At 51.6% G+C, this 23,903-nt stretch overlaps 1 protein-coding gene across 1 annotated transcript in view; it reads left to right on the top strand.

The window, feature by feature from the left end:
* Positions 1 to 19,722, top strand: part of PMP22 (peripheral myelin protein 22) — a 29,995-nt gene extending 10,273 nt beyond the window's left edge. Inside the window, exons 2-5 of the mRNA XM_026075742.1 lie at positions 822 to 922; positions 2,178 to 2,268; positions 14,236 to 14,376; positions 18,406 to 19,722. Of these exons, the coding sequence (XP_025931527.1) occupies positions 845 to 922; positions 2,178 to 2,268; positions 14,236 to 14,376; positions 18,406 to 18,572 (477 nt within the window). The 5' untranslated portion in view covers positions 822 to 844 and the 3' untranslated portion in view covers positions 18,573 to 19,722. The remainder of the gene's footprint in view (positions 1 to 821; positions 923 to 2,177; positions 2,269 to 14,235; positions 14,377 to 18,405) is intronic.
* Positions 19,723 to 23,903: the final 4,181 nt, after the last annotated feature.

The raw sequence follows: 23,903 nt of genomic DNA, 5'->3' as shown, positions 1-23,903 counted from the left end.
CAAGCACCCTCCGGGGCTCCTCTGGGGAGAGGGGCCGATCAAACCCTCCCCCCGGGGTGATGGACCGGGGAAGCCCCCCCGGGAGAGAGGGCTCGGAAGACCCCCCCCGGGAAGAGAGGCCGGGGGAGCCCCCGGGGGGTATCTGGGGAGAGGGGCCGGGGGAGAGAGATGGACCGGGAAGCCCCGCCGGGGCAGAGGGCTCAGAAGACCCCCCCCGCCCCCCCCAGGGGAGAGGGGCTGGAGGAGTCGCCGGGGAGAGGGTCCGAGTGAACCACGCTCTGGGGGGTCCCTTGGAGAGAGGGGGCGGTGGAGCCTCCCTCGGGGAGATGGCTCAGGGAAGCCCCCCCGGGAGAGAGGGCTTGGAAGACCCCCCCCCACGGGAAGAGGGGCCGGGGGAGCCCCCCCCGGGGGGGATACAAGGAGAGACGCCGGGAGAAGCCCCCCCGGGGGAAGAGGAGTCGGTTGAACCCCCCGAGGAGATGGACCGGGGCTCCGCGGGGGAGAGGGGCGGCGGCGCCCGAGCCGCGGGGCTGCGGCGGCGCCGGGGCAGCCGCGGGAGCCGGTCGCCCTGCGCGCTGCTCCGCGGCGGCTCCCGCCTGCCCCGCGCATCTCCCCTCCCCAGAAAAAACGCCTGTTTGGCACGGCAGATGTTCCGCTCCGGCAGGAGTATATTTAACCGCGCTGGCTGCCTCTCTGCCGGCCCCTGCCCGTCGGCGCAGCGCCTCCTGCTGCCCTCCGGCCTGGGATTTACACCCCCGGCACAGAAATACGCTCACATACGCACACGCACGAGGACATTTAGCATCTCTTTCCCTCTTCAGCTCTGCCCAAGACTACCGCCAAGATGCTGCTTTTGCTGCTGGGGATCATCGTGCTCCACGTCTCCGTGCTGGTTCTCCTCTTCGTCTCCACCATCGTTAGTGTAAGTATGAACTTTCCTCCTTTGTGCTCAGGCAAGGTGATCACCGAGGTACCAGCAAGCTGGGGAGCAGCTGAGGGGGGAGATGGCATGGAAAGATCAAAAGATATTATTTTTATTCTTGGTTTATTTTTCAGCCTGGCTTTTAGCAGGAAACTTTGCCTTTCCGATTGCTGTTCTTACTAACAGTGGGATTTTGGAGCATTTTGCACAGAAAACTCTTTATTTGTGCTTTCAGCATGTAACTGGTGGTTAACTTAGTGTGCAGCACTGGATGCTGAGTGCATCCACATTAGCATTTTAGTCCGGAGGAGCAGAGCACTTCTGAAGCCAATCTCCTGCTCGTCCCCCCTTACCATGCTTTGGTTCACATTGTGGAGCAGTCTTGGAGCACCCAAACTAGATTCCTTTTGGATGAAGCTAAACCGGAAGATGCGCTGCCATTTACTAAATGAGCTCCAATTGCTAATGGGCATCAGGCCACAGGACCAGAGGACAGCTAGTCTGAGCAAGGCCCCTCAAATGTGCCCAGTGTGGACGCTGGGTCCCCAGCACCGACTGTTTTGCTCTCCAGACCTGCTTCTTTGGGCTGTGAATGTCTCCTAAACTAGATGGGCTGCTGCCGTGGATTGTCTAGGCTTTGGGTGCCATGGGAAGCCTGAGGGCTGGATGCTGCACGGGCACAGGGTTCCCAGCACTGCTCTCAGGCAAGAACTTAGTTAACATGTCTCCTGCTTAGGAAGAAGTTTGGCTTGGTTTTAACACAAAAGTTTTGCAGAGCTAGTGAGTTCCAGGCTTGCTTCACTAGTTTTCTTCATCTTTTCTTTTTTTTTTTTTTTATAAGCAGTAGAAGCCTTTACAAAATTTTTCAAGTCATTAGAAATCACGTGGAACCATTCAAATAGCCAAGCCAGCCACTGAGAGAGGACAGTAGAGGGGGAGAGAAGCGTGTTTCCCCTGTGAGGCTTGGCCGATGTTTAAAGAGAATAAAGAGCTTCTGTTTCGAAGCTGTTGAGGCAAAAGCGGCTAAAGGCAAATATCAGTATTTGCTCTCCAACCCCTTTATAAAAAAAAGGCCTGTGCTGGGGAACACCCATAGGAGTACTCTCATGCATATACACACTCGGGCTCTCCGGCCCCGTGTTGTTTTATGGAAATCCAGGGCGGGCAGGGAGCTGAATGCGTGGCAGGAGCGGGCAGCAGTGCGCGGGGCTCCCACCGGCGCGCCCTGGCTCACGGGGCTGTGTCTCTCTTGCAGCAATGGCTCGTGGGCGTCGGGCACACGGCGGACCTCTGGCAGAACTGCACCACCGGTAGCGTCTTCCACTGCCTGACGTCGTCCACGAACGGTGAGTGCTCCCACCTCGCTGCTGCTTCGCTCTTCCTTCCCAGATTTGTGAAACCAAGTGGCATTTGAGGCGGTCGCTGGGGTTGGTCACTGATTATTTGTGATTCTCCTCCCGGTGCCCACCTGAAGCTGGTCCAGCCTCTGCTTTCTCCTCACCGCAGCCTCTGCCTCCCTGGGGACATGAGCCCTTGGTCGCTGCAGGGCCGACCCCAGGTGTCACTGGTGCAGGTGACCCTGTGCTGACACATTGGTTGGACTGGGGGAAATCACTCTGCGTTGCTTGGGAGTCCCTGAGGGCAAGACAGTGCTCAGCCAGGTGCCGGGAGCAAACCCCCATCGGTTTTACTTGCTGGCCTTGAGGTGCAGGGCATCTCCTCTGGGTGAGATGTTCAGTGCACTCAGCCTGAGAGGAGATGCCCTGGCTCGAGTTGGGACAGCGTTTTCAAGACGCCCCTCAATGCCTGGAGGATGCCCAGGGGATACCCAGTCCCCTATCTAGAAAGCTGCGCTGCTTTTGGCCGCTGTGACAGCCCAAGTCTTGAGCACTCCCCTCCCGCTGTGGTTTGCTGCCTAGTACCGCGTGTGGGACATGGTGATGCTCAGCACTCAGGCCCTGCTGAGCGCTACGTCACCGCTCATTTTCCCTTCCCAAGGGCATTACTCATACACTTTCTCTACCGCGGCTTTCCCCTTCCTCTTGGCGGCTTGAGCCCTTTGCCTGCCAAGCACTGCCGAACCACCGGAGTGCTGCACAGTGCTGCATCCCCCCCTCCGCAATGGTCCCCGGGGTACCTGCACGTCGCAGGTGGTTGAAGAGCCCTGACGTTTTCTGGGCTTTGTTGTCTGTCTGAAGCATGGCTGTAGTGGTGCTTTTGGTGGGAACGTGAGCTGGAGCAGGCTGTGCCACGGCTCTCACCCTCCGGGGGTTTGTATCAGGTGGAGGATCCAGGAGCTGTTCTGCGCTTGGCTCCATTCATGGTTATCTGAAACAAGTTGGTGGAGCTGCTCTTCCCTGGGTGGAGGTTCATATCACCCTGGGCGTTTTTTCACGCACGCTGATTTTGAAGGTTGGCAGGAGAGGAGTTCCTACTACAAATCAGTGACCCAGAGTTTTCAGGGCATTTAATAATAATAGCAGTAACGAGTCTGCATAGAAAGTACCGTTCAGCTTCTGCTCTTTTTTAAGGAATGGACCTGCTGGAATGGCTGGAATTCAGCAAATGTGAAGGGGGGGGTTCCCTGATATCAGAGGCAGCCGATGAGGTGAAGGAGGTAGCGGGAAGGCTTGCTCGGTTCATCAGGGACCAGCGTGGTGCAAAGGCCCACGCAGGAGGAGTGGTGGGGCAGACTAGCAGGGCCGTGGTCTTGGTGTGCAGCAAGGGGGCATGTCGGCCACGGGGGAAAAGAACACAGTTATGGCGAGCACAAAATGCCTTCAAGGGGTCTTAGCAGTGTCAGGAGCCTCCACCACTGTCAGAGGGTTTTGGAGATTCAGTTCGTTCTAAACTCCAGCCTACGGGGAACAAAATACTTGCAGATACCCCGTGTGGGGAGGTAAATGGTGATGTTTGTTCTCCCTCTAATTTTACCTCCACTAAAAGCAGTGGTGTGTTTCCCTGCTCGGGCCCAAGCTCGGGTTGCGGCAGGAGTGAAGCCGCCTTTGCAGGCCTCTGCTGACGCCTGGTGGTGTCCAGGCCGGCTGCGAAGCTGCTGGCCTCTGTTCCAGCTGAGCAGATTGATGTCCTTCCCCAGCAGCTGGCTTGTGCTTGCTATCTGCAGCGTAGGCAGGCTGGTTCACATCCATTCATGCATATTCCAAAACTGCTGACTTTGTGCTTCAGGTAAAAGGCAGCGATTGCCCTGGAGTCCCAGAGCTGAGGGCTCTAAAGTCCTCCCCAAAGTCCTGCTGATTGCTCTGCAAACCTGCACCACTTTCCCTTGGTGTCTGCAGGATCCTGAACATAGGGGAGTTGTCGGTGTTGAGAGGAGCGTGTCCCAGGTGTGGTTGGGAAGTTTACCCTGGGGTGACTCTGAAGTTGCTGCTTGTCACCTCCGAATGGCCTCCCGGGTGATGCTGGACTAGATCACATACCCTGTTCCCAGAAGCTGCTCCAAGAGGGGGTTCCCTTTGGATCCTTCTCAGTGATGAAATTATATCACTCAAAGGGCTTTAGTCAAGATAGGCCAGCTAAAAATGTGGTCAAGCAGTGGACTTTGGTTTGTTAGGTGCCACCCTGGGCTGTGCTTTGAATAGAGGCACACTGTGCTCTCTGCCAACACTTATCTATGTGCAGACACTGCTCTGGTGTCACAGAAAGGGGTTTTGCATGGAGGAAAGACTCTGCCCCCATCCACCCCATGGCAGGGTTGTGAGAGGAGCTCATGTTTATCTAGTGGTACCCTGGCTTCTGGATACCCACCTCACCAGTGCTGTAGAAACACAAAATAAGAAAATATTTCCTATATTTATGCAAGACTTCCCAAATCTGCTTCTAAAAACAGACTAAAAATATCATGTGACATCCTTACCAGGAAATCACTGCACCCCTCTCTCCCTTGTGCCTGTCTCTGAGCCCCTTGCTCCCACTTCCCTGTTGAGGCTGCAATCGGCTGCTTTTCAGAGCGATAACTGGGACACAGGGCTTAGGGCATGGCCAGGATGCTGTGGCTGGCTTACCTCCGAGGCTCAGGCTGGTCCTCTGTCTCAGACTGTCCTCTCCTCTTACTCTCTTTGCTAAGAATATGCTTACTTTCAAAAATATAAATGCTCTTCTACAAGATACCGCAAACCGTTCTCGTTTAGATCGCTTTCAAAATGCAGGCTGTGCATATTACACTGAGTTGTAGAAAGCCTTAAGAATTTCTCTCTGTGCCTGTGCCAAAGGCAGCACTTAACGGTTAATAGCAGGGTGCCAAGTTCTGCTCTGGGGTAAGTGCAGGAGAGCCTCGTTGAGGAATTTGGCAGAACTTGGGCTTTACGTAGAGGCAGTTTTTCCTCTGGCCATCGTAGCGGTCATTGCAGTGGAGAGCTTCCCCATCCCTTTTTAAAGTTTGAGCACAGTATCCTGCGGCGCTCAGAGTATGTGGAATCAGGTAGGGCTTGGTCTCACACTGCGAACGCCGGCAGGAGTTTTGCCGCAGTGTCGGGGCTGCAGCTGTGTTGCTCTGCGATGCCGGTTTGCGGGTCTGCTGGCACGGCGAGGCTGGATGACGCTCCCCTCATCTGTTGGACTGCCACACAGGGACTTTTTTATTTAGATGGCCGTTATTTGGATGTCCGGCTGCAAGCTAAACCTGCTTGGAAACCTGCTGCCAGCTCCAGCCTCTAGCATTTAACTGTGGCGGATTTGGAGACCATGCTCTCAACCTTATAGATGGTCCAGCAGGGTTCAAACCCCTCCGTGCGTGCGAGGGACGAATGGTCCTCGCCACTAGCTGAGCGCAGGGAGGGAGGAAACATCATGTTGGGGGAGATGCCCACTTTTTTGGCTTTTACAACTGCCTGCCTTTCGCTTTGATTTCTGTGTTTACTTGCTGGTTAATGACATTTTTCAAGAGGCTGAGAACTATGGAAAAAATGTTGCAATCTTTGCTTCGTTTGCGCTGTCAGACGTTCCTGGAAAAGACTTATCTCAAGAATTCGGCTCTGAATCCCAGAATTGTGCTTTTACGAGGCTGGGAGCCAGACTCTCAGCTGTGTAATTCCACTGAAGTCATGGATGCAAATAGTCTAACCTGAGTAACTCAAATGATCTTATATAGATTCCATAAAAAAATTTCCAGACAACAGTATTTTTCTTCAAAAAATGGCCTTTTCTCCCCAAACTGATTTTTTTTCTTTTGTGTCATCAAGATGTTTTCCTACCGCCATTTCTTGGATTTTGATGGGAATGTCAAATGCAGGGAAGCAGAGGGGATCTCTGGATCCCTACATCCTTCTGTAACTTCATGAAACATTTTTCCTGTTTTCTTCTGAACATTTCTCATATCACTGCGCTGAGACTTTTGCATGACAGTTTGTTCAAAGGCAGCATGGCGGTTTTTTTAAAGAGGGAAGAAAAAAGCCCCAAGCCTTGGGAAACATGCAGAACGCCCATCCACATGATTATTAAGTGCCGCAGGTYGCACGATGCGCTCACTGATTTGCTCATGGGACGACCACAAGCGAAGCCAGCGTGGGTCCCCCAGAGCGGAGATCTGCCCTGAACAGCACAGACGCACTGGTGGGGCTGTGATGGACCTCGCTCTAATGGGACCGGTGCCTCCGCATGCCGGGGATTGCTTGGATATTTTTGCAGACTGACTCCCCCTTATTCAGACCCTCTTTGCAAGCCCTCCCTGGGTTGCTCTGTCTCTCCTCGGTGCCATGGAGTGGCTTTGGACCAGCTCAACCCCCCCCAGCCAGAGACGCTGGCAGCAGGATCAACATGAGAAACCAGCCCGGATCACTGCCAAGCCTCTCCATCGATCCTGTGTTTCCGCAGAAGGCATCATTTAGGGGAAAATCCACTCCTGTGGTTAAGCACCAGCAGGACGTGTGCTCACGTGACATGGGCTAACTTGGATCGATGGATATCCTGCATGGGATGTAAGCCACGCTGCTGCCTGGGCAGGGTCGTGCTGGTGCTTGAAATGCGTTTTCTTTGCACCAGAGGAAGCAAGAAATATTTGTAGCCCTTGCACAACATGGGCGCCTGTGCTCAAACCCATCAGCTGTTCCCACGAGGAGTTGTGCTGCTTTTTCTCCACTTCAAAATGCGTAACAGACATATGAACTAATTGCTTTTGCTCTCTCAAGTGCCTTTGCTACCCTTACTCTCTCAAACTCTCTTCCAGTAATGCTTTGATTCCTAAAACTTCTAAAAGGAAGTTATGAATACTTGTTCCAACTGTAGATGCATCAAGATTTTTTTTTTCCCTATTTTGCTACATAATGCTGACAAATAGGGGAGAAAAAAAAAGACACAGTAGTGGGGTAAATAAATAGCTGTCCTGGAGACAGCAGTGAACCTGGGTTCATGTTTATTCCGCTGTGATTTAGGAGTCAGTCACATGATATAGGAAATGTCTAGGGAAAGAGAGTTGCTTTTCTACTTCCTGTGGTCCTGGACCATTAACATGTCCTGGGGGACTAAATCTCGGCTGGTGAGAATCAGCACACTCCCACCAAAATTGGTATCGCTGCTGCTTTGTGTTGCCTACTAGTGACCATCTGGATGGAGGTAACAGCCAAGCTGGGACAGGCAGGTGTCACCAGGAGGAGGATTTGGCATCAGGGTCCCAGCTCATTCTCACAGCATCCCCTTCCCACCACCCAGGGAAAGCTTTTCGCACGTGGGCTGCGAGCTGGTTGTAGACTGACCTGGAGCGCTACGCTTTGTGGCCAAAAATGATGTTGCAAGGCTTCATTAACAGTTCCCAAAGGAAAGTTATTTCTCAGTATCTATTATTGTTAGTGAGTATAAAATATCTGAATGAAAAGAAGGAGGGGCAAATTTCACTCCAGCCCACTGGAATAGATGAGTCTGGAAAAAACGGTTCAAGACCTGGGGAATGTGTTTGTCATTGGCAAGGGGAGACTTTCCTGAGCCAAAGGGTGAGGTGGAAGCAATAGTCCAGGCCTCTCTGCAAATCAGAAGCTTCTATTCAAAGATTTAAAAATGGTTTCTGCTATTTATTGAATGTAAAAGTAACCTTCCGGACCTTACTTTGTGTTGTCTTGTGGAGTCTGCAGGCAGAGAACGGTTGCAGCCTTTGGTTTTATTTCTGTTGAGTAGCTACAAACTAGCGAGAAGTTACCAGTATTCAGGGATGTTGCATTTGTTACAAGGAAACCCTGCAGTAAATAATGCATAGCCTTTACATTTGAGGTAGCAGCTACTAGCTAGTCCCATTCAGTCTATGGACCACGTGTAAAGATACGTTGGTTTGGTGACACCTCTGGGTCCTTCAGGGTCTTCATGCTTTCCAATAGAGAAGAAAAGAGACATATTGTAATCTCAGGAGTCTGTGATTCTGGGGTATCCACTTTGAAATTAATGACAGATAACATTGGCCCACCATGGTCAGTGCTGAACCCCCTCCACCAACGTGTGGGCAGCTATGGCCTGGCGTTTAGTTGTTGCAAATTAACTGTCTTATATCCCGGGAGAATGTTTTGTATTTCGGAACAGTTTCTACCATGACTGTGTTGCCTACAATATGAGATTTCATCTGCTCAAAGACAGTTTTTTGTTGTTGCCGGTTCTTGTTACAAAGAGCATGTGATGGGGAGAGATTAGAAACCAGGCTGTTTTCCCTGTTCTTGGTTGCTCACTAACTATTCAGTTGCCGTTTCGGTGCGTGGAGTGGGTCAGTCAGCCTTCCCTGCACTGCGGTGGGCATTTTGGCTGGCGGAAGAGGAGCAAAAGGGAGGGAGAATACAACATGTGGGAAAATTATGACTGTAAAACCCATAAAATTGGGTGGCAGAGTCCACTGCAGAGTGCAGTGCTTGAAGATCCTTGACATAACATTTTTCAGACTTGGTTAGACTCGTAGGTGTCCGCTGCTCCACCTGCACCCTCGCAGTCATCCTCCTGAGCTGCCAGGTGGCCTCACCTTCCTGAAGTGACCCTATGTGTGTGTGACTTTGCAGGATCTCAGCCACAGCTTCCCCATTTTTGATCACAATATTGCTCGATTCCCCTCTTCCTTTCAACTTCGGGTGTTCCTTGGAAGCAGAGGGGTTGCTCATGCAGGAGGGAAGAGCAGGGAAATGGTCCATCGCCTGGGCAAGGGTAGGGACCTGGTATCCAGCCACAGTCCAGTGAGCCCTGAGGAGGGAAAGGACCAGTGTAAGGTTCATGCTACATCCGTTGTTTTGCAGGACGAGTGTAGTTTGAAGGCTTACTGTACTGCTTCCTCGGAACTGGACTGCGTCAGTGAATTTTGCTTCATGGATGCATTTATCTCAGTTTCAAATGAGTCATAAACAGCTGGTGGTGCTAACACATGCTGATGCTGGACTTTCCTCCCAGTACATCAGTGGCAGTTGGTACCTAAACTCATTGGAGGAGCAGAGACTGAAATGATTTATTTACCCCTCTGGTTGCTCTCATGCACAAGCCCTGCAAAGGGAGGTCAGCTCCACCTTGAAGGTCTTGGAGAGAAGCTGGCTCGGGCATCATGAAGCTATTGGAAGAGGAGCAAAGTGGTTTGTCAGTGCCAGCAGCTGCGTCCCTGGGACATGAGCTTTGACAGCTGAAGGGACCCTTTCTGTGGCCTTGCAGCTGAACTGCAGAGATATGAGGCCACAGCAATGTGAAAGGGACAACTCCAAAAACCGTTTACCTTTGAATCCCACAGCTCTGGAGTCTCTTGGACTTGGGGACTTCTTCGATGTAGCTTGGAGGACAAGGCAAGAGGGAGGAGAGAGAGGAGGAAAACAGAGGGCTTTGCGGCGTTTCTTCTCTTCCTGAAGGGATTGGGAAGTCTCCTCATATTCCTCAACTTGTGCTCTTTCAGCTGCAAAAGGAGGCTACATGCGTTGCACGGTGGATGGCACCTCCTGGGGAGGAGCTGCAGCAGCTTCTTCGTTCGGCACCTCCCCGAGCAGCCACAGCCCTTGGGGCTTCCCACCTTCTCATCCCTAGTTCCTTGCAAAGCCTTGGGAGCTCTTTAAAATCCCCCTTTTCCCAAGGCTTCCCAGGAATGCCTCAATCCAACACCCTGTGGCGTGGGCATAGGAGAAGAGGAAAGACACAGCTGTTGGGCATAAAACCCGCTTTTCCTGGGGGCGAGACTTGACTTAACCCTCTGTAATCATAGTTGCGCTGGTGGGGGGTTGGGAACGAGCGGAAGGGAAGTTACTGTTTCATGGAGCTGGCCTTTTCCTAGGAAACTGTGCAGGCAATTTAGCGGCCCGGTTGGGTCTGGATGACGCTATTCCCCCTAAAAGCAGCAAGTGGAGGTTTGGTTCGAGTGGAGGGGACGTGCCTGGTGGCAGGAGGGTGTCTGCACTGCTCTGCAATAGCACTGCGGGTATCCGAGCTTCTATGAGTCTCCGTGTCACTACAGCGAGCTGCCGAGGGGCAGAGGTCTTAAGTTCAGCTGCAGAAAGGTGCAACTGAGCTAGTATTTCTTCATCTTCTATTTACCCTTCTTCAACTCAGTTAAGGGGGTTGAATAAACAGTTTTAAAACCATTGCAAGCCCCTGCAATTCCCATGTGGCCTAGGAAGGATGCTGGGCTCAGTTCGGGTTTTTGATCAGACCTTGAAATCTGAGAGTCTGCTTTGGAGAAACTCTGCATGGAAAACATGTCTTTTCCTGGCAGACCTAGGCTGGTAACTTTGTGCTATTAAGTGCATGTGCTTTTCCTGACCCTGCCGATCTTCTTTTGCTTGTAGCATTGCAAGAGTGGTTTTGCCTTGCACACATTGCCAGGAATTTCCCTTATGATTAGTTTTGTAGCATATAATTTGTATGAGTACCTCCTTAGTGGATGTTATCTTTCCTAGCAGTGGTCAGATTTTGAGGGTACAGCTTGTACACTATTTGCAAAGGGACCAATATATGTGCAAAATGGTATTATAAGCTGCAGGTCACAGCACATGGGTGTTTTTATCACATAAAACTGATTTAGTCCTATCTTACACAGAGTGCATTAGCGGAAGCTGATTGCTCAAATCAGGCTCTTTGCACTTTAGAGTTTCCCTCTGTCTGGGTCAAAAACAAGATAGGGTGTCAATGACTGAGCAGCAGATTAAATCCTGGGGAGCCAATGCTTTTCTTTAAGGGCTTCTGCTCCTGGCCAAGGGCACTTTCCTACCTGCCCCATCCCATCAATCTTGCTCAGCTGCAGCCCTCATTGGAGTATAAAACCTCCCTGTGAGCAGGGCTGGGGTTTTGCTGTGAGATGCTGGATTAGCTGCTCTCTCTCCTGGGGATGTGGCTGTGATTTCTGCTCTAGGTTTCTTTTTTTCTTTCATGCTACACTTTAGGGCAGTGAAATGTGGTCATCACCAACCCGGGCATCTTTGAGATGTTCTTGGTGTCACTCTTTTCCCTGCTGTTAGGATGTGAGCGGTGGTGTTGAGCATGTTGGAGCTTACGGAGCTCAAGGAAACTTTATCATTTCTTTTCTGAAAACTTCCTCCTGAATTTCTGACTGGCTGAAAGGGCTCTAAAAATGCTGCAGATGGAGATGCTCTTAGGGAGCATTGCATAGGGTTTTATCTGTCCTTTCCACTGTTTCCTATTCTTCCTCCTCCTGAAGAGCAAAGCTACAAACAGGGAGCTGAGTAGATGCTGCAGAAAAGTGGAATAACCAACTCACTGCCCAGGGGAAACCACAAATAACAGTCTGAGAGTAAAAACAGTGCCAGCAGGCCCACAGCACAATTCCTGGGGCCCGGACCTCCCTCTGGGAAACTTGTTTTATTTTTAAAAACCCTATAGGTAGGACTCAGTGCTAATACCAAAGACATAATAAGTATATGGGGCTGAAGAGGTAGCAGTACTCTCTGCATTTATAGCAGAGCTTTCAAATGAATTAAAGGCAATTAGCTATCCTTGTGCAGCTGAAGTCTGCAGGCAGCTGGGGTTGGATGTGCTGGGAGTGCACCAGCTTGCACCTGCAGGTCTCGAAGCCATGAAATGAGATGGGTATTGTGGCTCTTGTTATACGAAGGAGACCACTAAATGTCAGCAAACAGCTGGCCGCAAGCACAGCCGGAGTTCTGGTCTCCTGTATTATCTCTTAATGGCCCTGTTTGTGAGCCTCCGCAGTTCCGGAGCGCTCTGGCCGCGGTGGGTCAGCCTGGTCGGCTGGCAAAACCCCTCCAGTCATAATCTTTTCCTCTTGCTCTCAGTGGCTGCCTTTATATTCCTCCAACATGGCTCTTTACTGCAACGGGAATTTGCAAAGGCCGGATAAAGCGTTTGCATTCAAAAGCAAAACAGAGGCATGGGGAGGCGGATGCAATTAAAAGGCCCGGCTCAGCTCAGTTTTCCGTCTAGACAGCCCGCTCTTAAAATAGCTGACAATTAGAGCATCCACCTCCGAGCAGCAAGGGTTTTGCTCCAAGCCCTCCCGGCCGGATCCTACAGCCTTTGAAATCACAAAAGATTTGGCTTCCTGGGTCCTGAATCAACGCTAGAACAGAGAAGAAGTTTACAATTTAGTGGCTGTGCTGGACACCCTCTAACCGTACCCTTCCCATAAGGTCTGAGCATCAGGGAGGAAAATCAATGCTTCATGACTTGATTTTTTTAGCAGCGCTCGAGCTGCCTCCTCTCCATTTCCTGCTGTGTTCCAGGTGGTTTAGCATGGCCAGAGAGTGGAAGGGTCAGGCATGGCTCGAGGTAGGAGGGTTTCCCTGCCCGGCCAACATGAGATAGGTAAAACTTATGGAACATTTTGTGTGCATGTCAATGTAAAAAATGCAGCAAGCCCACAGTGGCGTTTACTGGAAGGGATCATAGTGGTAGATCTCTCTTCCTAAGGAGTGGCAACAACTGATGCGCATGGGCATGTACCCGGAGATATTGAAATGAGTGAAATGCAGCAGCTCTTTAGCAGGGCATGTTAGCGCCGTGGAGGAGCTTGGTGCGGGAAGCAGAGAAAAGAGGGGAAGGAAGAAAGCTGTCTTCAATGAGCAGAGACTGTGCTGGCTGTTTTCTATCCACTTATGCGAGCAGGACCTGAATTTGTGCTGTTGCATGAACGTAGGGAGGCATAATGCAAACACGCAGGTTCGTGTATGGTCCAAAGTCAAACAAACCAGACGTTACCGAATTGCAGAAGGTGATCCCTGCAAGCACGGATTTGTTATTCTCTTGTGGAGCCTCTTCTAGAACAGCTCCGGCGTGCATTCTCTCTGCTGTTCTGGTTGAAGGCTATAGCTAAATCTCTGATTCAGGTTCTGCTCTCACCTGCATTGGTGCAGCTTGTGAGGATTTGGGGGGGAATTGGGATTGCAGGCACTGACTGTTGCAGTCCCAAATGGCCTCTTTTGCTGCGCAGTGGGTTGAAGACTGCTAAGCTGAAGCGGAGCTTTATTTGGAAGTAGTTTTGCTACATTTCAGCATTCTCCTTACAGAAATGCTATTTGCTGTGGAAAGCTGTTTCTTGTGGAGTGCAGCCCAGGGAAAATAGTTGGTGAGAGTAAAACTGTGGCAGGAATGTGCAACTGGGATTCAGGAAGCTTCAGTGCCACAGGGTTTTCCCCTGCCTGAGGACCCAGCCCAAAGCATGCATCCCTGCCTCTCCTTGCATGGTCTGTGCCTCAGTTTACCTCTCCAGAGCGTAATGGTTATTCCTGCCTGATTTTCATGGTAGATTATTCAATATGGTATCCTTAAAGACCTTTAGAGAGACACAGGAGTGCTGAGAATATCTCAAACTTCATAAAGAAACGTGACAGTATTTGCTAGCATGATCCCACGCTAGTGGTGCGAGGCACTGCCTCTTTCTCTTGAACTGCAGCAGTTCATGCGATGCACTGGCATTTCGCTTGTTTATTTATGTTTTTTTTTTTTTTTAATGCGGGGGAGTTACACCCAGGAGGCCTGGAAATAGCTGGGCAGTGACTCATGCAGGGGCTGGTTGAACTAGTCTGCTCTGTGTTGCAGCTAAGTTTGGCAGCTGGTGAAGACTCTTTCCAAAAGGTTTGAGTCCGTAAGGGCAAACGGTGTTTATACTAGCAGCGTATTTATTTTACCTCTGAGCTTGACTGGCTCGATGTTTCTTCATGGCTTGTTGCACATGTTTTTGGTAGAGCTGAACTCCCAGGCCCTGAACTGAAGCTGGTGGAGGGAACCAGAGACTTTGTCTTGATTTCTGCAGGCTTTGCATTGGGGCTGATATCTCCTTACGGGCCTGGTATTATAAATGCTCACTGAGAAAGCGTGTGGCCTCCGTGATTAGGGGACATGATTCCCAGTGCCCACACTGACTGTGCTGTCTTTCTCTTTTTTTCCCCCAGAATGGCTGCAGTCTGTCCAGGCGATGATGATCCTCTCCATCATCTTCAGCATCTTGTCCTTATTCCTGTTCTTCTGCCAGCTGTTTACACTCACCAAGGGGGGACGATTTTATGTTACTGGAATCTTCCAAATTCTTGCTGGTAAGTGGTGATGGATAAATGGATGCTGACTCCGAGGCGGTGCAGGGAAAGTGCTCTCAAGCGGAGGAGGAGGACTAATAGCAAAAACAAGCACTCTCTTGAATACCAAAGCAGGTCCTGTTTGGTTATTACTTAATTGCAGCTGACATAGGGCTATGCAAAAGGCAAGGATGAGATGGCTTTTCCTGGGAATAGAAAGGCTGCCGAGCTGGCACCTATATGACTCGATTGATGGGGAAAAGGTATGAAAAATCTGGGTCTCGCTGAGCGCTTGGATGCCCAGGGCTGGTTTCCAGCTGTCCGTGTGCATTGCATGTTCCCCGAGCTCTTCTGGGCTGCATCCACAGAAGATGCGAGGCCACCACGTCCCCAGCTGGGGAGGTTTCAGCGAGGTGGGACCAGCACTGTTAGCTGGGTGCAGACCCCGCTGGAGCTGTGCTCAGGGCTGTTCACAGCGTTCCTGCTGCGTGGGACCTCGGGCCGTTGGACCAAGGGCAATCACCTTCCTGGGCTCCCGGTGGCAGTGGTGACAGCTCAGGCTGTTGCGCCGTCTTTGGGACCCCACCTTCGCTGAGCTAGGCGAGGTTTCCACAGCTGACGATGGGGTGAGGGAAGTAGTGACGCTGCTTTTGGCAAAAGAGGATCCGATGATTATTTATAAACTTGCCGTCAGGGGGCCTGGTGCTTTCCACAGCAGCTAAGAGCCACTCTAGCGTGCAGGGTGAGCCAGCTGTCTTTGAACTGTCAGCTACTATTTTTAACTCTTAAAGAACTCAGCTCTGGAAACAAGCCACTAGTCGAGTAATACGTTGCGGTTCTCCAAATATAGATGCTGTAAAGCATTGGCTTATTTTTCGTTTCTGTGTATGAAACCAGTGAAGAGGATTTTCAAGTGTTAAGGCTTCAAAACACTGAATGCGAAGAGGTTCTAGTTCAGTTTTTCCTAACACACAACTGCCTGAAGAGACCTGTCAGTAGCTAGAGCTTTATATGTTAAGCTGATCCAAAACCACCCTTGGTCCTGCTCCCTGTGGAAAAACTCATCCGCTGAGCTTTAGAGAAAGTTCCTGAGCATCCTCTAAGCGACTGGCCAGTTTATAAATTATAAACCCTGGAAAACTTTAGAGCTAAACTTTATTAGTGAGTATGGCATGAAATCTATTGTAAGTGTGGATACTTGGCCGTAAAGCAGGTGATGAGTTAATACCAGTTCACCATCTCTGGAAAGGTAAATATCGAGAAACCTGTTACAACTAGGGAGGCAAGGAGAGGAAATGGGCATTAATAATGCAATTATCTGAGTGAGAACTTGTCTAAAAGGTCTGAGAGCAGGAGGCTACTCTCTCCTAAGGGACTGCTGGTGGATCCTGATTCTCAGAGCACGAGAAAATGGACTGCAACCAGATTAGATCCCTCCCAGCTGGCTCGGGCAGCGTCACGGTGAAGATGTGGTGGCATGTATTCAGCTGCCCAGAGCGGAGGCCAAGGGTCTTCATGGACTTGTGCTCTCTGTGTGGAGGCTTGAATCATCCTCACTGCTACTGTTAGCAGTGTCACCCTGCCCCCAGACTGCTGGGTGAAGGCATATACCCTCCAAAGTGGTATATTGCCCCACTAATTTCACTTGGAGGGAGTTTTCTAAATGATGATCCCTGCCTTAGTGTCTGTATTTAAATCACCACATGAGTTAATAAAAAAAAATGAGGGGGAAGGGAAGAAAGATCTTAAACTGAACCATGAAGACCAGACTGCTTTAAAACATGGCTGGAGCAGGACTCAGCTTGTCAAAGCCTAGAGCCGCAAAGCCAACCTCCAGTTTTGGAGCCTGACTAGTGGCACTGCTGAGCCTGAGCCAGCAGGTGCCAAGCGCAGGACCTGTGGGTGCTGTTGGGTGGCAGARCCATGGCAGAGCAAGCAGAGGAAGGGCAGCTGTTATCTCCACTGTGACTCTTGCTTTCTGATGAGGCAGCCCAATGCATAAGCTCTTTGCATGCCTCTGTCATGGAGGAACTGGAAAATGGGGATTAAGGGCAGAAAAGATGCACGAGGTTATGTTTGGCCTGTTGTCCAGGGGCAGAGCTGGATCCCTCCCCAGCACCTTCTCCACTCTGCTTGAAAACACTCCCTGAAGGTCTGTCTGAACTTTCCCTGATGGGATTTCAGCCATCATAGAGGCACCAAAACACCCTCAACAGCTCCCTTCCATCTTTGCTGCTCCTGCCTGGTCAACCCATGACACCCGTGGTATATTCTTCTAAAGTAATTTCTGACAGTGGCTGTAAACCAGCATGGGAGAGACATGGTTCAGGCCTCTAAGCGTTGACCCATCTTTTTCATCACTTCAGCCTCAGCATCATTTTTGTCCCTTTTCTCCAGTCTTGCTCATCCTGGAGCTGGGACCACCTGCAGGGTGGAGAAGCGAGGTTCAGGCCCAAGGGCCATGCTTTCCACATGTCCCACAGCATTTTGCAAAGCCTTGGGTTGGAGAGCTGACTGTGAGCATGCAGAGCAGCACCCAGCACAGCTCGTCTGCAGGGCTGGGGCAGCTGGCTGAGGTGTCACCGTGCATGGAGCTGTGGGGAGTAGTACAGTTCCTGCAGGTAACTGGCCCTCCAGGCCAGTTCCTCTGTCAAAGCAAGACTAGAGTGTGCTGTTAAAATCAACCTTTGAAGTTGTGATCCATTATTGCTTGCATCAGTGGAAGCAGCTGCATGCAGCTGTCCTTGATTTCCTACCCTGCATCCCATTTGGAGCATACTCCCCCAAATCAGTCATTCTGTGGTCCTCAGTGCAGATGCTGTAGAAACACGGTCGTTACCATCGCTGCCATTTTGCCAAATTCCTCGTGTGGACAATTGCTGCTGTATTTTCTGCTGTCTGTAGGTGACTCTGGCATGGCTGCAAGCCTGTTCTCTGTCCCACCAGCATTGGGAGACAATTGTTTTGCTTTCTTTGCATGGGCCGGGGCAGTGGGAGTTYGCTCTCGTGCTTAGAGAATGGAAACCGCATCAGCAGCACGTTAATGAAACATATTCCCACTTCTGCACTTTCCCAGAACAAAGGGGCAGTGTCAAGTGGAATTACAGCTCAAATATCACTGGTAAATGTAGGTGGTCCTGAGGTCTGTGCAGGGGATTTGGAACACAGCTCTGACAACAGCCCAGCAACTATATAATAGAATCTCTGGGATTGACTGAAAAACCTTGTTTTCAGGGAGAAATAGTGGTGGCTTTGTTAGCTCTAGGCGGTCCCCAGTGCTGATGGGTTGCTTTTGCAAAAAAGCTAAAATGCTGGCAAATGCAGCTGGGCCTGGCCCGGACACACCTCAGGGTCCCGCGCTGGCCCGTGGCTAGCAAAGGTGGAAGCTGGAGTAAAGGACCTGAGCCCCGGTCGGCAGTGGTGCATGCAGTTCAGCTTTTCTTGCTGTCCCGAAAAAGGGTGGCGCGTCGGGGTGGGTTGGAGTGCAAAGGCATGCGCTGGTGCTGGACCTGCCAGGCCAGAGCAACCACAGGATGTTCTTGGCCTCCAGGCTGCACTTGCTTGGGCAGGTGATAAAGAAACTTCTATGCCTCAGAAAAACAGAGCTCGTCTCTGACAGCTCCTCACCACAGCTCCGACAGAGCAGTTCAAACTGCAGCCTGGTTTCAGTAAGTCCAGAGGAGCAGGGCTGGTTCAGCTGCAGCAGCCCAGGGCTGGGCACACTGAAGATGTTTGCACCGGGGATGGATTAGCCCAAGCGATGCTYCTCCTGTGCTTGCTCCATGGCCCTTGGCTTTGCTTGCTGTGAGCTAGGTAGTGATATCCCCATCACCTGCAGCCAGACCACAGTGTAACACACCCCAAAATGTGCCACAGGAGTTCTGCAGGAGAAAAATAAGAGAAGGGAATAGAAAACGCAGGTTCTCGCTGGTGGCGTTGGGTGTTATCCTCTCTAGTGTGGCCGGCAAGGCCAGCTCGGGGTCTGCAGCAAGGGAACAGCTCTCCGCGCACGGTTGCTCACCTCTTCGCCTGTGCGTTTTCCCCCGCCAGGGCTCTGCGTGATGAGCGGCGCAGCCATCTTCACAGTGAGGCACACGGACTGGCAGCAAGCCTCGGCTGATGTCTCCTTCGGCTTTGCCTATATCCTGGCTTGGGTGGCCTTCCCGCTGGCCCTCATCAGCGGCGTCATCTACGTCATCTTACGGAAGCGCGAGTGATCCCGCGGGAGGCGATGTGGCGAGACAAGGGCACTCATGATGTCCACGGAGGAGACGGAGGCGGGGGAAAATAGACGAGAAAACGGAAAAGAAAATTAACCAAAAAAAAAACCCACAGAAAAGGAATAAACCCTCCCATCAAAAACAAACCAAACCCAACCAACCCCAAAAGGAAACACGCAAAGGGTTACTTGTTAATTGAAGATGTATATAGTATCTATGGTTTAAAAAACCTATTTATAACACTTTTTACATATATGTACATAGTATTGTTTGCTTTTGTTGACCATATGCTATGTTTTAAAGCCTAAAGAAAGTGCCTAAGGAACTATTACTCCTAACAGTGTAACAAGAGCGCGGTGATTTTCTCTCATGCAAAATCTGCTTTGACCTGAACCTTCCTTCCCAACCCCAACCCGAAGTGAACCATCAGAGAAAAAAAAAAAAAAAACAGCTCTAACTGATTTTACATTGGTGTAAATCAGTGCTGCTCCACTGAACAGCTTGGCGTTACGCCCCTTCACGCCAGCTGGAGGGTTGGCCCCCGCTCCTCCCACGTGTTGTGATCCTGTTAACCGAAGTGCATGTGCAGGTATGATGGGAGACACTTCCAGAAAGTTTGAGGGCTTCTGGAGCAGAGGGTTGAATTGTCAAAAGTGCCTAAATGACTTACGTGCCTAAGTCCCATTGCCTTGCCACCACACCCGGCTGGGAATTTGGGCTTCTAAATCACTTAGGTGCAATTCCAGCCTGGCTCGGCAGTGCTCCTCCGGGCCTCTTCGTCCCTGCAGGGCTGGTTTGGGGGCTCTGGCAGGTCACCTGCACTGAGCCAAAGCGCTGGGGAACTGTCGCTCATGACCTTGAAATGTACTTTCGCCTTGCCGTGTAGATAAATTACCAATGAGAAAGACGCAACCCCGGTATATCTATGAAATCAAATACCAGATATATGAAATGGTGCTATCTATTTACCATTCCTTATAATGCTAGCCATTTAACCTTATTCACTGGAAATTCAGTTAACAACCTTGAGGTAAACAACAGCGCTAGAAACGAGAAATAATTCTGTGTAATATAAATGACCTATAACTGCTTTTGTACTTAGATGACTTGCTCTTACTATTATTTTTAATAAAGCATTTATAACCGAGGTTCCTTTTTTTCCCCCCCGTGGTCAAGGGGAACAGAAACGGCTCTGGGTGGAGCCCCGTTGGTCTCCGCTGCCAGAGCGTGATGTCTGTCCTCCTCTCTCTGTGCGTCCGAGATGTGTCTGGCAATGAATTGAATGGGCGGCCTGCCTCAGCCTCCCCTAGGTTGCCTTCTGAGGACTCCAGACACTGTGCTGCTGTTGTTTTTGTTTTGTTTCCTTTTTTTTTTTTTTTTTTGCTTTGCTTTTCTGTTTTTTTACCGACTGTGTGGACTAAGAAGCAATGAAATAAAAGTCAGAATAACTCAGTTGCTTCAGCTTTTTGATTCACTGCAGGCTAGAGCTGGGCTGCGCTCTACCAGTCTGCTTGCATGATCTTCCCATCAAAGGTCTTTGTGGGCCAGTGGGATGCTGGGTAGTGAATTAGTGCATCTTGGGGGGCTAATCCATCCTGCCGAGATGGGTGCTGAGCTAGCTGGGGCTGTCTGCATGGCAGCCTGCAAGTGCACCTGTGCCGGAGAGGTAATAGCCCTGAGCCTGCTCTCCACCTAGCTGGGAACCTCTGAAGACCTTGAATGAGCCAGTAAATAGCGCTAGGTAGAGACCTGAGGGCAGAGGAAGCTGGGCTTTGTGCTGGGGCCCCGTGGGTGTCAGATGTCCCACAAGATCCCCCAAAGTTGTGTGTTTTATCCCTGCATCAGCTGAATTGAGTGAAAAGCTGGGAGATGCACGAAAGTTTCTGGCTGGACCAGGAATGGAGCTCCAGGCCCTGTGCCATGGGATCAGTGTGTGCTTCCCTTTCCGTGTTGTAAGGCTCTCCATTCCGATCCCATGATGCAGTCACCTCCTCTCCAAAGGCAACAGCTAGACAGCAGCCAGCAGGACCTCACTTCTCCTATCCTCATCTGAGCAGAGACCAGTCAACTCCCCACCGACAGCATCAGCTGCCACAGGGGGATCTGGCCAGCCCTGCAGCCCAGCACAAACAGCAGAAACATTTCGGCAATGTGTGCCAAAATGCCCAGAGCCTGAGGGTGCAATTAAGGAGACAGCAGGATTAGCACATTGTGAACAGTATGTGCAGCCTTAATGGCTGGCACAGAAACACTTGCACTTCCGCTCGCTCATTCACTTGGCTATGAAATATCTGAACTGATCTAGCAACCGGCCCTGGCAGATGTACAATGGCTCTTGCAGGGCCACATGTTGAGGCCAGTTATTAACACTGGGCCCCATCCTGAGGCCTGTAGTTAGCAGCAGTCAACCTGGGCCGAGCAAACCCTGATGTGACCTGTGCCCAAATTTGTGCTCAAGTGCTATGCTCAGGAAAACATCCAATGTGGTCATGACCACGGTGATGGTTTGAGGTGAGGAACCACAGCTGAAGCAACCCTGCAGTACGAAGCCAGACCAGGCTGTTTTCCCGGTGGACAAATAGCCTGATTTCCGTGTTGGTTAAGTGACTCCTAAAGTGTTGAACACGTTGCTGATGCACCAACCTGTGGCCACCATGGGTCCCAGACACATTGCAAAGGGAAGGAGCAGGAACCACCTCGCGCCTCCTGAGCTGTCTAGCGCAGAGCCTGCACAGGGCAGCATCACTGCACTGGGTCTACACCGGACCTTGGCAGCTCCTTTTTGCTAGTTGCAGTTTCCCAAACAGGAGTATTTCCCTCCATGCTCATTAAGAGCAGCTTGCTGACCTCCCCCTAAGCCTGGGAGGTTACATCTCACTTGCCGAGGCAGGACTCCAAGTCCATGGAGAGCAAAGGCACTTAGGGCCTTTGGCCGAAGGTGAAGGCGAAGCTGAGCCAAGCAGCCAATCCAGCGTCCTGCTGCGTTTGCAGCTGAGCGGCTGGCTCAGCCTTGCTTTTGACTGTAACAACTGCACCAACATGAATTTCTCTTCTAAACTCTTCTGAGGAGGTGGCAGGAGCATGAGTGGGGTTTTTCCCCCTCCCTTAGGAAATGTTAAATGTGCTGTTTTTCAGTTTGGCTCGATTCCTCAGAACAAAAAAGCTGACTGCTTCATTTTTGTCCCTGTGTGCTGTGCTGCCCCAACTCTCTCACCTCTCTGTCTGATGCTGTCTGACATGTAAACTGAGCAAGCAGTGTCAGTTTGTATCAACATTTCAGCCTCGCGTAGTTGCTTCATCTCAGGGACATTTTTCAAAAGAAAGGAAAACAAAATGTCATTTGAAGTGGAAACAAAGTGAAGGTTTGGATTTCCTTTGGAAAGGGCAACTCCAAACTGGGTTTCCTGTGGGGGAGTTCAAAAGGGAAATTTCCACCAATTTTCCACAGGACCCGATGCCTTCCCTCACTAAACTGGCTCACTTGAGCTGACTCATTTCTGGTTGGAAAAGGCCAGGCCCTATTAATCAGGTTCCTAACTGTGTTTTTAAACATGCTACACACCTCAGTGGCCTCCTGGGATCTGAGTTAGTGGGCAAGACTTGGATGCTACGGCCGGTCCCTCTGCAAAGGGCCCTTTCACAGCATCGGGATGCCCTTGAATGGTCTCTCTTGACCTTTTTTGCCTCCATTCAGTCAATTTGGGCCTCTTTGGTGCCTCGGCAGTCACCGTCAGGGGACATTTTGGGAGCTCAGTCGCTGTTGCTTTGCTCTCCTGGTGCCAGCTCTGCCCAACAGCCGGGGCTGGGAGCACCCCGGGGCTCTGATTTGCTGGAGGGACAGGGGCTGAGGGGTGACAGCACCGCTGCAGGGGTTAAAAACCTTTGTGAGCGTGAGGGAAATGTGCAGTCCACCTGCGCTACCCGTTTTCACAGGGGCCTTTCACCAAGTTTGGGCTTCCCCCCCTTTTTGCAAGGACAGCGTCCCTTAGCCCTGCTGAGGAAGGAGCGCTGCCTCGCCACAACGTAGCCTCCTCGGGCACGACAGTCCCCCCGCAACGCGTGCATCATTGACCTCAATGACAAGTGGTGGTGGAGCACGACAGCACCGATGGGGGGTGCGATGTGCCCCCCCCCCCACACTCCCAGTCCCGGTCCCGGTTCCAGTGTCCTCACTGTGCGGCAGAAACCCCGCCGGGTTTTCCTACCGGGATGCTCACTGCCCCGAGCATCTCTGCAGGCAGGGGGGCTCTGGCAGGGGACCAGGCTGTGGTCGTCCTTGCTGCGGCTCCCGCAGCGATGCAGGCAGGGCCGGGGCGGGGGGCAAAAGTGGTCCGAGGCCGCCCCCCAGCGGCGGACGGGGGCGCCTGCGGGGCGCAGCAGCCCGGCCGGCCCCAGCGATGCCACCGGGGTCCGGTGTCACCCTGCTCTTGGGCCTCCGTGACAATCAGCCCTGAGCGAGCTCTCCTCTTAGGCTCTGAGGGTTTTTTTTAAGCGTGGAGTGGGTGCATGGTCAGGGTGTCACAGTGGGGACGGCATTGCAGCAAAATCACCATGTATGCTGGGATTTGTCTGCTTCCCCTGGGGAACGAGAGCATCACCTGGCTTCTGTGTCAGCCACTGGGCCTGCAGGACTCAGTCATGGGGTCAGTGACATCGAGGGCTGCCCCCCACCAGGCTGCCCCCCCCCCCCTTCCTCCTGCCTGCTGGAGCACAGATGGGACTTTTCCCTGCTGGGAGCTGGTGGGTTAAAGCACAAAAAGTGACTCATAGAAATGTTGGGAGTTCCAGAGGTCTTGTAGTCCCATCTCCTGCTTGGAGTGGGACTGTCATTGACACAATATTGAGTTAGACTTTGTACCTGGAGCCTTGAAAACCTCCCAGTGTGTAGAAACTCTGACCTCCTTGGGTGGCCTCTTAGCCTCCTAGTGAAAAACTCTTTCCTAAGAGCCAACCTGAATGTACCAGGCCTCAATCCACCCCTTGTTACATCGAATGGTCATGGTGATGGTCCTCTAAACCCTAGTCCACGAGCTTGCCTCCACAAAGGATCTGGAGACCACCAGCACCCAGGGTGGGAAATCTGCCTCAGAAGGGCAGCGGTGAGCAGGACCGAGTGCAGTGGGGTCCCTGCATGGGGGAGGCTGTGGCTGCTCCTGGCAGGCACTGAGAGGGGAGCAAGCACTTGAGGAGGGACAGACAAACTCAGCCTTGTGGCCTTGGCCATGACTGCGCTGCTCGCCTGGCGCGGGGGCCTCTCCAGAGTTCAGTGCTGCCTCCTTCTTGCTGATTCCTTCACCCTGCATTTCTCCTGGGGTGTTTTCATGGCCC

The sequence above is a fragment of the Apteryx rowi genome, unplaced genomic scaffold (assembly GCF_003343035.1).
Source record: "Apteryx rowi isolate R43461 unplaced genomic scaffold, aptRow1 scaffold_41, whole genome shotgun sequence".
Taxonomy (NCBI): domain Eukaryota; kingdom Metazoa; phylum Chordata; class Aves; order Apterygiformes; family Apterygidae; genus Apteryx; species Apteryx rowi.
Note: the sequence above shows the minus strand (reverse complement) of the source record. Positions and strands in the feature narration are given on the sequence as shown.